The sequence below is a fragment of the Lissotriton helveticus genome, chromosome 3_1 (genome assembly GCF_964261635.1).
Source record: "Lissotriton helveticus chromosome 3_1, aLisHel1.1, whole genome shotgun sequence".
NCBI classification, from domain to species: Eukaryota; Metazoa; Chordata; class Amphibia; order Caudata; family Salamandridae; genus Lissotriton; species Lissotriton helveticus.
This window is the reverse complement of record NC_136061.1, coordinates 2,077,610,153-2,077,626,460: the sequence shown is the minus strand read 5'-3', so window position 1 is coordinate 2,077,626,460 and position 16,308 is coordinate 2,077,610,153. Positions and strand designations below refer to the sequence as shown.

The 16,308-nt window shown below is 46.5% G+C and overlaps 1 protein-coding gene across 1 annotated transcript in view; it reads left to right on the top strand.

Moving 5' to 3' along the window:
- FANCI (FA complementation group I) overlaps nucleotides 1–16,308 on the top strand; it is a 765,095-nt gene that overhangs the window by 417,496 nt on the left and 331,291 nt on the right. Inside the window, exon 23 of the mRNA XM_078683200.1 lies at nucleotides 1,840–2,004. Within this exon, the coding sequence (XP_078539326.1) occupies nucleotides 1,840–2,004 (165 nt within the window). The remainder of the gene's footprint in view (nucleotides 1–1,839; nucleotides 2,005–16,308) is intronic.

The window sequence follows — 16,308 nt, the reverse complement described above, 5'->3', positions numbered from 1 at the left end:
TTTCCAAAAATATTTACGATTTTTTGGGGCACTTATCTTCTGCTTAAAGTAAAACTGTTCTTAGAGAACAAAATTTCTATATTTAGCTACTCTAGAGACATTAGCTACCCTCTAGCATGTTCACAAGTATTTATGATTTTGTGATGAAATGGTCTCGAATTTTTTCTTCTGTATTAAGAGCCATTTCATGTGTAATTTCCGCATTTCGTTCATGCTGATTTCATAATATGCGTATTAGATTTAGCATTATTATACTGCTTGAAGTGCATATAGTAACTATACTCATCTTTTCGTGTATTTCGCATTTCCAATTTTCAGAATGCATTTGATTGTATTTTGGGGTGGTTCGGTATACACATGCACTACTAGTTTTGTTTCCTATGCCTAGATTTGTAAATATGGACATAGATTACGTGGAGTGGGTGTGATGTATTTACTATGGGTACTGTATCGATCCCCCTATTTCTGACCCTTGTCTGGTTAATAATTAACTAGCAGCCATTCAACTGCACAGAAACCCGTTATCTGATTAGCCATACAACGGCACAGAAGCCCGTTATCTGATTAGGTCATAGCGCATGCCATCTCATTAGGCAAGCACTATTTCTCCAGCCCCCTAATAGGCATACGGTGTTCTCAAAACAAATCAAACCTACCACGACCTGTGAAATCCCCGCAGCCATTGTTTTGATTTAGCCAAGAACTTCAGTAAAGAATGTGCGAATGACCAGTTCGTATGACATCCTTATTGACGTATTTATGTCCATCCTTACGTCAATCTCGGCACCTTTCAGGTATAAATAATACCGACATTGCCTTAAGCAAACACACGAGGTGGTGACAAGATTGGAGCAGCGAGACTTGCCGAGGAGCCCAGCTGACAGCGAAGCCCACAGACGCTGCCCCTCCTTTCTGACTCGCTGAGAGAGAGACGCTGCCTTTTCTCCTGCCGAGAAATCCAGCTCCGGCGCTTCCAGCCGCCCTTGCAGGCAGCTGGGATATCAAGCCCTGAGATAGAGATACCAGCCCTCCAGCCTTCTAAATCCCAGGTACTGAACTGAATAACCCCTTGCAGAGAATTCTTGAAGCAGACCCTTGGCAAAGCAAACTTAACTTAAACTGCTACTTATCTACTCCCGCCCACGTATTAGGCTTAGGTCAGGTACATTGGGGTAGGCGTAGTTAGAAGCACCAGTTGAGTACGATTAGTCAATGTATATATGTATGTATCTATTTTATCCATTTTAAGTATCATATGGCTAAGAAACCATATCAATGCTTTTACAGTATTATTTTATAATTCTGTTATTACTGTATGCACTTTACTTAACAATAAGTATTGCAATAATAGCGATTCATTTCTCTTGTATGAGAAAAGAGACTGATCAATAAATAACATCTTTTTATTGAACACGCCCGTCTCTTCCTTTTCTCTTCAATCTGGTGAAACTAAGAATGCACTGAACTGACTGAGTAAAATAAGTTGTCTTTTGTTTTCACACGACTCTAGAGATACACTCTTGATTAGGGGAGAGCAAAGTTGTCATGTTCTATGGTTGTCAGAAACTAAATCCCTTCTTGTCTATCCAGGGAGGTTAAACTCCTCCTTGTCTATTCGAGAAAGTTTCTAGTGAACTCTGAGCTAGCTGGCAAACACTAAACTTTAAGTCTAATATCGTCAGTAGAAGACCTAGTTAACCTCTGTCCTACGTCTATACTATTGAAGATATTATTCCAATGCGCAGAGTCTTTTGGGATAATAGGAACTACACTACAAATGTAAGCTTATGTACTGTGAGAATATTGGCTCTTCATATCTTTTTGTTTTTGTCCTATCAGCAAGAGCAGGTTTGAAGATGTGCTCGGCTTGTTCCGATGCTACAGTAAATTATCTGACATTCTGAAGGAGAAAGGTGGGAAAGGCAAGTCTGCTGGCACTAACAGGACTGCTAGGAGTCTACTTTCCATGGGGTTTGTGGCTACACTCCTCACAGCTTTGTTCAGGTAAGAAACTTGGAGGCATTTTATATCTTTCTGTTAATTGGCTTATTGTCTTTGTTTTTTTTACTGAGGCCAGTAATTATTCTTGTGTCATTTGAATATGGCTGCTAATTCACTGCGATGGAAGCTCCCAAGGCTTTCAGGGCTTGACGTGGGCGTGTGGCACCTTATCCCATGAAGCTCTTTGAATTAAAGTGATATGAACCGATCAGAGGACCCTGAAACTAAATTCCGTACCCAGCGGAGTAGAGTGCAGTAGTGTGCAATAGAGGTATAGTAAAGTAGGGTGAAGCTGTGTAGAGGGAGTTGCGTAAAGTATTGTAGAGTGGAGTAGAATGAATGAATGACTGGTACTTGTAAAGCACACAGCTACTCCAACAGGAGTGTCCCAGCTTTAAGGTTCACACATAACTGCCCCGTGGACGTAGGCTGTTGTTTAGTGGCATAGAGTAGGGTGCTGGGGACTCACATTGTTAGGAGTACATTGTTGTACATTAAAGTTCTTTAGACTGGAGTATAGAGTGGTAGAGTGGAGGGGCATAGACTTCATTAGAGTGCAGTGTCGTTGAACGGAGTATAGTTGAGTGACGTGGATTGGATTTGGGTAGAGTGGCGTACAGTGGAATAGCGTATAGTGGAGTGGTATAGAGAGGAGGTGGATAGACTAGAGCGGTGAGTGGAATAGCGTAGAGTGCCAAAGAAGGGCGTGGAGTGACATACAGTGGGAAAGCGTACTGTATAGTGGTGTACAGTGAAATAGTGTAGACTGGGGTGGCATACCGTGGAGTTGCGTAGACTGGATTGATGTATACTGGAGGAGCGTTCAGTGGAGTGGCGTAGAATGTAGTGGCATACAGTGGAGTGGCGTAGAGTGGAATAATGTAGAGTGGAGAGGTTTGGAGTGGAGTTGCTTGGAGGGGAATGAGTTGGAGTGGAGTGGCATAGAGTTGTGTAGTGCACGGTGGAGCGGCATAGAGTGAAGTCAGGTACAGTATAGTGGCGTACAGTGGAATAACGTAAAGTGGAGTGGCGTATAGTGAAGTGTGGTACTTTAAACTGACTTAGCGTGAAAGTGGGTGAACTGATGTAGTTGTAATGGGACAGGAATATAGATTATGGGGTGAAAATGCTAATGTTTTGGTAGCAAGCATAAATAGTTTAATTAGTGTTTAAGTTATAGGTGTCAAAATACTCAGTTATATTTTGTGCCACAGTATAGTTCGGTACATGCAGATAAGAAGGCAGTATATGATTGGGTAATGGCTGTCTTTACAAAATGTAAAAAGGCAGCCATGTAGTTTTCAGCATGCTTTGGCTGCATTCTGGGATAGAGGTAATATTGTTGTTCCCTACCTATTACCACTTTACTACAGCGGTAATAGGTTGTGTAATTAATTTATATTTTCCCATATAGTTTTTAAACACCTTATGGACAACCGCACTTGTACCTACAAAGTATTGTAGTAGTAACAGAAAAAATGTTAAAAATATGAAAAATTTAAAACAAACTGTAGTGCATTATATTAGCACAATGTAGCATAGTACAGTATGTTTATAATTGTTTAGCAAATTAATTTGAAATAAAAATGTTTAAAGTAGCGCATTAATTTGTAGATACTACCTCGCTACTCCATAGACCTCTTTGTAAAGAATTAACTACGTAAAGAAAATTAAAATACACTGTAGTATACTATATTTGCAAAATAGAGAGTAGTAGAGTGTATTTTTTATTTTTTAAATTTCATGTTTAAGTACCACGCTACTTCCTAGGAAGTACTTTGGAAAATATTGAGACTAATACTTTTTTTTCCTTATCTTTTATCACTTTAATAATGTATTAATAGGTAGGGAATATATAAAAACCTAATACCCATATCCAAGGCCCTAACCCAGAACACAGCCAAAGTGTACTTAAAACAACATGGCTGCCTTTAACTTTTGTAAAGGTTGTCCTTATCCAATCACATAATGCTGTGTCATCGCAATGGATGTCAGTACTTTAAAAAAAATACAGCAAAATTAATATGGCCACAGATATCACTAAGTTAAAATGGCCTATAACTTTAAAAATAGTTATACTCCTTACCTAACGGAAGGCTCATCTACACACATATTTAATATTCCTGACAAATTTCATTAAAATCCATTCAGCTGTTTTTGTCTTCTCCCACATTTGTCAGAGACATATGTGGAAGTGGTGTTCTTTAAATGTTGCTACGTTAGAAAAACCTGGCATGTTAAATAAGACAGTATCTGCATTCATTTGAGATCATAGAAGGTCCGCTATTTTTCATTTAAATATAACATTTTGACTCAATTGTTAGAGGTTTTTTCTATGTAGTTGCATTCGAGCGTGTCTGGATCGGCAACATTGAGTTGCTCTTCTTGGTCTTCACTGGTTCCTCTCCCACCATCAGTATTGTTTCTGGTGGCATACCCTCTTCTAAGTTCTTGGGTGGACATCTGCATCCCTCGTCCTGAGCGACTTTCTGGTTGGCCTCAGCCTCAGACGGGGCCTTGCCCTTGAGGCCTCCCCAATCTCATCTACTCTGTTTTCCAGCGAATGCCTTGACTGTAATGGAACGTACACCCTTTAGATACTCTCCTTACTGCGACGCGAAGTACCCTTGGACCGATCTCCATCGGGTCTGTTACCTCTGTCTCACGCAAGCACTACGAGGCTGCCTGTCACGCCTGCCGCTCCTTCTGTTTGAAGAAAACTCTGCGACTATAGCGCACGTCACCACAAGATGTTGCATAGGAGCGGAGAGGACACCCAATACTTTTTGGGCACCCAAAACCTCAACGGGTAACAACAAGTGCAGCTGTCGGCCTATGATGAGATTTTCTCAACTGTACCAAACTCTGGCTATGACCTAAAGATCGAGGACATTCTACTGGTACAAAGGGTCGTGAGTACAGCTCCTCTTAAGCATCCCCTTGACGCCACTCTATCCACATAGCTCAGCTTTTGGGCCACCACTGCCCTCAGGCCATGGTTGGTACAGAATCTCTCCATTGGATGCAATGGGTGACCTCGGCACCTGCCCCTGCCTCTGTGCCGACCCATCCGTTGGAGACGAAACTCTTGGCATTGAAGCCAAAATAGTCCCCAGTCTTGCAGACTCCAACCTCTGCTTCAAAGCCATCAGTGCAGACAGAAGTCAGTCCGCTCCTGCAGATGCTCAAGGAAAAGATGGATGCTCAGCAACAGCATCCTGTTATATATTCCCACATGGGCCTGATCCTCCCCAGCCCACCGGTTCCTGCTTCTTCAGCATCCAGACGCCAGCTGATCTTCAAGCAAGCTTTCTGCTTCACTATTCCAGCGAAACATAGGAAGAAGTCGGACAAGGCCACTGCCACCCCCTCCATCTCCACCAAGACCACAGTGTTCTCCATCCCCACCTGACTCACCTCCTGAACCCCCTTTCATATACACCTCAGGGGCTACCGCTCTCAGATGCAGGGGAACACGGGGTTACGGAAATGTTCAATATGCACCCCCACATGGTGATGCCTGGGATTCATATTATGTGGACCCTAAAACTAAATTATAAAAACCGAATGAGCTAGCTACAACTTGTGTCCTGACCATGACCTACTTATGGCCTCACATATTGAAGGGCTTATAACATGTTAAACAACATAATTGACGACAAAATTAACCTATTTTTCAACCCCTAACTTGAATACCCAAGCACATCTTCAAACACACATTTCTCGAAAGGCTGTACGGATTTACACCAAATCACAAAAGTACGCTTTCTGAGTAAAGGTTTTGCCAAATTTGATGTAATTGCATTCAGTTCTTTTTTCTCTACCTGCAACAGACGTTTCCTATGAGAATTACCATGGGAGATCAATGTAAACACACACACACACGTTACTGGAACAATAGAGTTAGGCTACTATTTCACTCCTATAAAACCAGAGAATATCAGAACTATAACTTCTGTAGTAGGGGATCTCTGTGTATAGTCATAATCTAGTGAATAGTCCCGCCCATGTGCGTGGACCCCGGAGCAATCAAAAATAATCTCTTCAAGTGTCGAAAAATGCAGACCTGCACAGACACTTAAGAGAGAATTAAAGACAGATAATGCAGCCTATAACACAGGCTACACTGTCCAGTACTTCAACTAGAAATTCCACCAAAAAAATCCACAAAACAGCAAAGCCTGTACAGATTTCCCTTGCTTCAGCAGCAAAAACCCTCTGGAATGATAGAGAGGAGGATCTGGACAGACAAGCCCCATAGGCTGCCATTATGTGGCTCAGAACAGGATACTGTGCCTTTAAGAGAACTTTCCAGAACTTCACTGTATCCCAGAATGCACTGCAGGTCCCTTTTACTTTCAGTTCTTTTTTCCGGCTCCTGCAAGCAGGACCCTGGAGCATTGAGCTCTCCCTTTTTCAAGGGTTTATTGGTGATTTTTCACTATTATTTAGTGCTTCTAAAGTACTTTAGTGCTGTTCTTCTTGGGGTTTGCTCCTTTTTGATGTCAAATATGCCTGCATTATTTGACAAATGCCCGGAGTGCTCCAGGAAGAAGGCCAAATCGGATTCCCATGAGGTCTGTATCCTCTGCCTTCCCTCTTCCCATGTTCGAGGAGTGTGAGATTTGTCAGAGCTTCTCTGGCAGGACCCTGAAGGAAAGAAAGAAGATCAGGCTTCAGGGACTCGAGGAAAGAAGGATGAAGGCACAAGGTGGGTCTGGAGGGGCTCCTTCTACCCATGCTGAGGCCTATGGGGGGCTCCCCAGGGGCAGGAAGACCAGCAAACGTGCCCACTCTCCGTCTAGGTCGATTGCAGAGACCACGACGTCGAGAGGAATGACTGCGGTCTGTTCTCCGTCCCCCCAGGGCTCTGGGGCGAAGCGCCGTCGGCGCTCGACGTCGAGAGATGTGCACAGGCCGCCGTCGAAGTCTCCGGTGACGATAGTCATCCTCGTCGGTCTCGACGTCGAAGGGCCCGGCGTCGGCGCTCGCCGTCGAAGCGACACCGCCGTTCGCCATCGGCGAAGAGGAGGAGAACGTCGCCGTCGAGGGGATCCTCGTCGTCGAGGAGTGGCCCGACGTCGAGGCGGAAGAGGTCGCCGTCGAGGCGCAAGAGGTCGCCGTCGAGGCGCAAGAGGTCACCGTCGAGGCGCAAGAGGTCGCCGTCGAGGCACAAGAGGTCATCGTCGAGACACGAGAGATCGACGTCGAGGCGTACAAAGTCGACGTCGAGGCATGGACGACGGTCGACGTCGAGGAAGAGACGTTCGACGTCGAGGGGCTGACGCTCACCGTCTGGTCACCGGTCTTCGACGTCGAATAAGCGGGAGAGGAGGCCTGATGCCATGGGAAGCTCTCCGACGCACCAGGCGGGTGGTGGATCACCGGGCTCGGTGTATTCCGAGGTGTATACGCCTTCGCAAGTTACGCCTCCGCCGCCATTGCCGAGGGGTCCCCCTCCGAGGGTTCCTACCCCTCTGCCTTTGCCTCCGCTTCCGCAGACCGTACCTCAACCTCAGGTGCCACTGAAGCCTCCTCCGGTTCCTCCGAGGTCGTTTTCGTTGCCCAGGTTTCCGACGCCTACCAAGGGGACTCCTAAGCCGCTGGCCCCGGCCAAACCTAAGACGCCCGCGCCGGTGGAACCGGCGGATCGCCCGAGGCCTAGGAAGTCAAGATCACGCTCCGAACGGAGAGGAAGATCTAGGAGTCGGCGCAGATCCTCCACCAGATCTAGGCGCCGCCATAGGAGGCGAGGGTCGAGGTCCCGCACAGACTCCTCCAGGACACGATCCTATTCGCCAACCTTATCGGATTCCCCGGGGACAAGTGTGTCTCCGGTGGAGGACATCAGCACGTTCCAGGAGGTTCTCCTGAGGGGGGCTACGAAATTGGGCATCACGGTGACGGCTCCTACACCTACGACGTCCGTGATATTCGAGACACTTCACAAGAAGCATCTGTCTCGCCCTCTGCTGCCCTTGGTGCCAGGGCTGGTCGAGCCTGCGGAGGAGCTGTTTCTTACGCCTGCGGTGGTGAAGGCCGCTCCCTCCCGACTTCTGAAGAAGTACAGAGCACCGGATTCGGACCCGGCCTTCCTGCGGATGGACCCAGTGCCCGACTCAGTTATAGTGACGGCGGCCAGGAAGTTACACTCTACCTCCCCGTCCTCCACCGTGCCGCCTGATAAGGAAAGCCGATGGATTGATTCGGCTGGGCGAAAGGCTTGTGGAACTTCTTCCACGACCATGAAAGCCTCCAGCGATTCGGCTTTGCTGGGGCGGTACAGCCGTGCCCTGTGGGACTCCCTGGAACAGTTCACGGACCTTCTGCCACGAGACAAGAAGGAGGACTTCCTAGAAATACTTAAGGAAGGGATGCTGGTGTCAAACCAGGTCATCAGCACGGCTGCGGATATCTCGCTGTTGGCAGCCCATGGTTACTGTCACGGGATCAACCAGCGCCGCCATGCTTGGCTCAGGCTCACTTCACCCAAGCCGGAGGCCCAGCAGCGGGTGGCCAATCTGCCCTTTTCCGGAGAAACACTGTTCGGAAAACATGCCGATGATGAGATGGCCCGCATGAAGGCGGAGGCAGAGACCCTGACTGCTGTGGGCTTGGAAAAGCCCAAAGAAAAGAAGTCCTACCGCCCGTTCCAGAGACGGTTCGGTGCACAGGGGAAAGGACGAGGACAGTCTTCGGGACAGCAGCAGCAACAACAGCAGTAGTTCCGGAGACCCTTCCAAAAGCGCCAGAAGGGTAGAGGTGGACAACAGTCCTCTACAGCTAACAAAGGCCCGGCCGGGTCCCGACCCTGAGCGGTTACTTCCCCTTCATACGTTACCCGCTCCGGTGGGGGGAAGCGTTCAACTTTTTCTGGCAGAGTGGAGAAAAATTACTCAGGACAAGTGGGTGCTGAATATTGTTTGCAATGGATACAGTCTTCGGTTCATCAGCCCTCCTCCATCGATTCCTCCGGTCAGCTCGCAGTATCAACTGCGCGAGCTCCAGGCGGAGGCCGATATCCTGTTAAGGAAAAGGGCGATAGAAGACGTACCTCTGTCTCAAAGAGGAAGAGGTCTGTACTCCCGGTTCTTTCTGGTCCGCAAGAAGGACAAGAACGAGTTCAGGCCCATTCTGGACTTGCGACAGGCGAACAAATGGATTCGCAGAGAGAAGTTTCGCATGCAATCGTTGCATCAGATTTATCCTCAGTTGCAACAGGGAGACTGGCTGTGTGCAATAGACCTACAGGATGCGTACTTCCATGTGCCCATTGCACACAAACACAGGAAGTTCCTGCGATTTCAAGTCGGCACCAATCACTATCAGTACACAGTACTTCCGTTCGGGCGGGAGTCTGCGCCCAGGACTTTCTCGAAGTGCATGGCAGTGGTGGCGGCACACCTCAGGAAGAACAAGGTGTTTGTCTACCCGTACCTGGACGATTGGTTGATCAAGGTCTCCTCCTTCTCGGAAGCTCAAGCGCACTTCCAGAAGACGTGCGTTCTCTTGAACAAGCTGGGGTTGCACATCAACATGTCCAAGTCTGTCCCGACTCCGGTCCAGTGCATTCAGTACTTGGGGGCCACCATCGATACGAGGTCAGCAAGCGTGTCTCCTTCGGAGGAGCGACGATTATCGCTTCGTTGGAAGGCTCAGGCTCTTCTGACCACTCCTTCGACAACAGTGAGGATGGTGTCTTCTCTACTGGGATCGATGGCCTCTTGTATCTTCCTGATGCCACATGCGTGGCTGCACATGAGACCGCTGCAGGAGTGCTTGGAGGATCAGTGGGACCAGAGGAGAGGATCTTGGGACGACAGGATACGACTGTCTCTGCATGCTCTTCAGTCTCTGAAGTGGTGGTGTTCAGCGGAGAATCTCCTCAGAGGGGTTCCATTCCACAAGGACATTCCCACTCAGACTATCGTGACGGATGCGTCTCTCCAGGGCTGGGGAGCGCACTCCGGAGACTTACAGATTCAAGGGACGTGGTCCCCGACGGAGTCCACATACCACATCAATTTCCTGCAACTCAGAGCTGTTCACTTGGCACTGAAGGCCTTTCACCCGTCCTTCCAGACCAACTCTTTGCTTGTACAGACGGACAATACGACCACGATGTATTACCTCAACAAGCAGGGGGGCTCGAGATCGCGCACCCTGTCGAAGGAGGCGCAGGCGATCTGGCACTGGCTTCTGGCCCGAGGACTGACGATAACGGCCACTCATCTGCCAGGTGTGCAGAATGTTCAGGCAGACGCACTGAGCAGACTGATTCAGGAAAACCACGAGTGAGTCATAAACGGCGAAGTACTAGGAGAAGTCTTCGCAAGGTTGGGAACGCCGGACGTAGATCTGTTCGCCACCGCAGAAAACAGCAAATGCCGAGACTTCGCCTCCAGGTACTACCAGCCGGGGACGCTGGGGAATGCGTTATGGATCAACTGGTCGAACAGCTTTCTGTACGCTTTTCCACCCATTCCCCTGATTCCGACGGTTCTCATCAAGCTGTCCCAGTCCAGGGCGCGGATGATACTGATTGCCCCGGAATGGCCCAGGCAGTGGTGGTTCACGGACCTGCTTCACCGGTCTCTCCTTCCTCACATAAAGTTGCCGTGCAGGCCGGACCTTCTCACGAAGTTCGGGGGGCTGATGTTGCACCCCAACCTCTCGTCTTTGAGTTTGGCGGCATGGCTCCTGAGATAGTGCAATATGGCTATCTTAATCTCCCTGAAGATTGCATGGACATACTGAAGGAGGCTAAGCGACCTTCCACTAGGACTTCTTATGCTTACAAGTGGAAGAGGTTTTGCATCTGGTGCAAGTCCAAGAACTATGACCCCACAACATGTAAGGAAGATGTCATCCTTCCATACCTTCTACATCTGGCGCAGTCTGGCCTTAATGTCCATTCCATTAAGGTCCATCTGGCTGCATTGACTGCCTACAGGAAATGCCCTTCACAGACTTCCTTCTTCCAGATCCCTGTGATCAAAGACTTTTTGGAAGGCTTGAAGAAAGTGTTTCCTCCTGTCAGGCTTCCTTCGCCTTCATGGGAACTGAATGTGGTGCTGTCCAGGTTGATGAAGGAGCCTTTCGAACCTATTCATAAGGCTTCGTTGTAGCACCTGTCCTGGAAGGCGGCGTTCCTCGTGGCCATTACATCGGCCCGCAGGGTGAGTGAAATTCAGGCGTTGTGTTGCCAAGAACCTTATACTGTATTTCATGCTGCTAAGCTTGTTATGCGTACTCACCCTAGGTTTCTTCCCAAGGTTCTTTCTGATTTTCATGTCAACCAGACTATAACTTTGCCTACGTTTTTTCAGAATCCTTCATCTCCAGCGGAAAGGTCTTTACATTCCCTGGATGTTCGGAGGGTGTTGAAATTTTATCTGGATAAAACCAAGGATATTCGTACGTCGGACCAATTGTTTATCAATTATGGATCAGTCAGGACAGGTCTTGCTACCTCTAAGCAGTCCATCTTGAGGTGGATTGTGTCCTGCATACAATTGTGTTACCAAAAAGCTCATAAGACCTTAGGGGGTAAACCTAAGGCTCATTCCACCAGGGGCAAAGCTGCCGCGACTGCTTTGCTCCGTAATGTTCCAATTGCAGAAATCTGCAAGGCGGCCACTTGGAAGTCGGTTCATACCTTTGCTAAGCATTACTGCCTGGTCACTGATGCCAGAGCAGACGCTCAGGTTGGGCAGGCTTCGCTGCGAAATCTGTTCGCACAATAGTGGTGTTATTTCTCGTTTCTCCACCGCCGCTTTGGTGTGGGGATGGGCTTGCCATTCTATTCACTAGATTATGACTATACACAGAGATCCCCTACTACAGAAGGAGTAGTTTCTGTCCTGTAACTCCAGTTCTGTAGTAGGGGTATCTCTGTTATAGTCATAAGCGCCCGCCCTCCTCCCCGGTGGAGAGAGATATTCATGTAAGGAATGCTACAGGTCTGGCGTGTTACGCCTTCAAAAAGAACTGAAAGTAAAAGGGACCTGCAGTGCATTCTGGGATACTGTGAAGTTCTGGAAAGTTCTCTTAAAGGCACGGTATCCTGTCTGAGCCACATAATGGCAGCCTATGGGGCTTGTCTGTCCAGATCCTCCTCTCTATCATTCCAGAGGGTTTTTGCTGCTGAAGCAAGGGAAATCTGTACAGGCTTTGCTGGTTTGTGGATTTTTTTGGTGGAATTTCTAGTTGAAGTACTGGACGGTGTAGCCTGTGTTATAGACTGCATTATCTGTCTTTAATTCTCTCTTAAGTGTCTGTGCAGGTCTGCATTTTTCGACACTTGAAGAGATTATTTTTGATTGCTCCGGGGTCCACGCACATGGGCGGGACTATTCACTAGATTATGACTATAACAGAGATACCCCTACTACAGAACTGGAGTTACAGGACAGAAACTACTCCTTACGCCCCAGCAATGCACTGCTTATGACCTCACATATTACATCACTCATGACATGGCCAGTGATATCACTGATGACATCCCAAATGACATCATCCACGGAACCACTCACACACCCACTTACACCCAGTACAACATCACATACACCCACTGCCACACAACCACTTACATACTCTTTCACAGACCCACTAAAACGCTCCCACACCAACTCATTGATCCATAGACCCACTTACACATCGATTCACCCATACAGCTACTAAAGCAACCAGTAACTCATATATAGTCACTCATGCACATACTTACTGACCAACACAGCCACCCCCACATCCAGTCAGACATTCAAACACTTATACACCCACTCATATACCTACTCACACACAAAATAACTCACCCATATAGTTACTCACACACCTTCTCACTCACGCATCCATACAGTTACTCACACACCCTTTCACTTACTCTTACATATACTAATGAATGTACTCTCACCTATACAGTGACTGGCACAAGCTCATACTTTCCCATACAACCTGTCTTACACTCACTCTCTCACCCATACAGCCACTCACACACCCATTCACTTACCCATATAGCCACTCACACGGCCATTTAGTTACCCATACACCCACTTCTACAGCCATTCATGGTCCCTTATATGAACTTATGTACCCCCAGTCCCCCAGTCACCCATGCAAATACTTATATACCTATTCAGTCATCCATACAGCCACTCATACACCATCTCATTCACCATTTACAGCTAATAACACACCCACACACTCACTCAGGTCATGCACCTTTTTACACCTCTCTGCAAAGCAGCTCCGTGGCTCTTACTGGAAGTACCTGGTGGGCTAGTTGGACCCAAGGGACACTCAGGATTCAAGGGGACTTAATCCCCCAACTTAAAACGTGCCACAGGCACGTTTGCACAGTGGTAAAGGGAGGGCGCGGGGCCTGAGGTGACATGTGTGCAAACACGCCCTGTGGCGCGTTTTAAGTTGGGGAATTAATTCCCCTTCAATCCTGAGGGCTCCTGGGGGCCAACTAGCCCACCAGGTACCTCTAGTAACTGCCAGAGGCCTGCGTTGCAGAGAAGGGGTTCAAGTCACGCACCTTTTTACACCTCTCTGCAATGCAGCTCTGTGGCGCTTACTGGAGGTACCTGGTGGGCTAGTTGGACCCCAGGGACCCTCAGAATTCAAGGGGACTTAATCCCCCAACTTAAAATGCACCATAGGGCTCATTTGCACAGTTGTGAAGGGAGGGGGCGAGGCCTTTCTGTACCTCTGACTTAGAGGTAGTTTTAATCCCCCTGCCCTATTATGTACTAGGGCCTTACAGAGGAGGTCATGCTAACACAGGGATACCCCAACGCATAGTGTTCCGTAGTGTATGTAGATGTTTTCACTGTATTTGAAGTGTCTTTCAGCGTAGCACTGGCTCTACTGGTTAGTCAGACTCAGTTACCACCAGTACCCCTCTGTAAAAGTTGAGGGCACAAGATGATTTTGCAACAAGGCCTCTTTCTGCTCCTCTGTTTGTTCTTTCTGCACGTCTTGCTTCTTCCTGAACTTTCCTTCGTCTTTGTGGACTTCTGTTGCTTCTTTCTGCATTTCTTTTGCTTCTTTCTGTGCCTTTTTCCTTCTTTCTTCACATGTCCTATCTCTGTAGGCATAGTTAGAAACTAGCATCTAAAAAACCTTTGAAATTCACTGAAAAAAACATAGGTTTCAGGCACGTTAAAGTTAGAAATGAGCATTTAAAAAATCTTAGAAATTCACTGAAAAACCATAGGTTTCAGGGACATTAGTTAGTTGGACATTTCACTCGTACAAAATCATAGAAATTCCCCCGTTATAGTTAGTTCAGCTAACTATAACTGCCCGCAATGCACTGCTGATGACGTCACATAATACATCACTCATGACATGGTCAGTGACATCACTCATGACATCTCAATTGACATCACTCATGACATCACTGATGACATCATCCTTTTGATAGTGGCAGACCTCCTCTCACCCTAATCTAACCTTTGATACACACACTCAAAAATACAAACATTTTCAAAACAATGGACATACCAATACCAGTTACAACACACCTATTCAGTAAATCAATGATCTACAAACACATCCACTCATTCACCAATAGTCCTATAGTCACTCATACATGTACTCACTCATCATGTGTACTCATACACCTATACATCCTGTTACATACCGCCACTCATCCATAGAGTTACTCACACACAAAGTCATACATGCAAACTATCAAACATCCATTTACTGGCATATACAGTTATACACATACCACCACCCTTACTTCTACATAAACTTACACATACTTACTCTCTTAAACAATCACTTAAAGAAACACATACTTATTTATACAGGAACTCTACTAATCGCTCACTCTCACATATACTCACTTATATACACCAATACTCACATATACTAGTTTAAAACATATGTACTTATTCATAAAGAAACTATTGAGACATTCACTCCCTAACACACCCATACACATACTCATCCACCCATACAGTCCTGAACACATGCTATCTTCAACACATACAAACAGTGAGTCACTCATTCATGCATCTATGCAATAAGTAATACCCCCACCCAACCATACAGACACTCATGCTGATGCTCAAAAAACCAACTAATAACCCATATCGACACTCATGAAGCTACTCACCAACCCATGCAGCCACTTATACACAAAGTGATAGACTGAGACAGATATTTACATATTTAAACATTACTCACTAACCCAGGTATTCACTAAGATACACTTAATCACTCAGTTACACAATCAATTTTACAAAAACAAAATCATCTAGACACTTATATACCCATTTATTCTTCCGTCGACCTTGAGATATACATATATAAAACATTTAATTTTCAGAAAAACACACATCAGTGATGTCAATTGAGATGTCATGAGTGATGTCACTGATCATGTCATGAGTGATGTAATATGTGACGTCATCAGCCGTGCATTGCGGGCGCACGAGTTATAGTTAGCTGAACTAACTATAACGGGGCAATTTATATGGTTGTGTACGAGTGAAATGTCCAACTAACTATAACGCCCCTGAAACCTATGGTTTTTTCAGTACATTTCTAAGATTTTTTAAATGTCCAACTAACTTTATGCCCCTGAAACCTATGGTTTTTTCAGTAAATTTCTAAAGTTTTTTAAATGCTAATTTCTAACTATAACGTGCCTGAAACCTATGTTTTTTTCAGTGATATATATATATATCTACACATACACACTGAAAAAAACCATAGGTTTCAGGGACGTTCTAGTTAGTTGGACATTTCACTCTTACAAAACCATAGAAATTCAGCCGTTCTAGTTAGTTCAGCTAACTATAACTCACGCCCCCGCAATGCACTGTTGATGACGTCACATATTACATAATTTATGACCTGGTCAGTGACATCTCAAATGACATCACTGATGACATCATCCAGTGACTGTGGGTTTCTGTAGTAAAGTTTAAATATGTTTTATATATATGCCAAGGTTTCAGGCATGTTATAGTTAGAAATTAGCATTTAAAAAACCTTAGAAGTTCACTGAAAAAACCATCAGTGGTGCAGGGAGGGGGCAGGGCTTGAGGTTACAAGTGTGCAAACACACCCCCTGGCACGTTGTAAATTGGGGGATTAAGTCCCTATGAAACCTGAGGGTCTTAGGGGCCAACTAGCCCACCAGTTACCTCCAGTAAGCGCCACAGAGCTGCGTTGCAGAGAGGTGGTCCTAGGCCACGCCCCTTTTTACACCTCTCCGCAACACAGCTCTGTGGTACTTACTGGAAGTTCCTGGTGAGCTAGTTGGCCCCCAGGGACCCTCAAGATTCA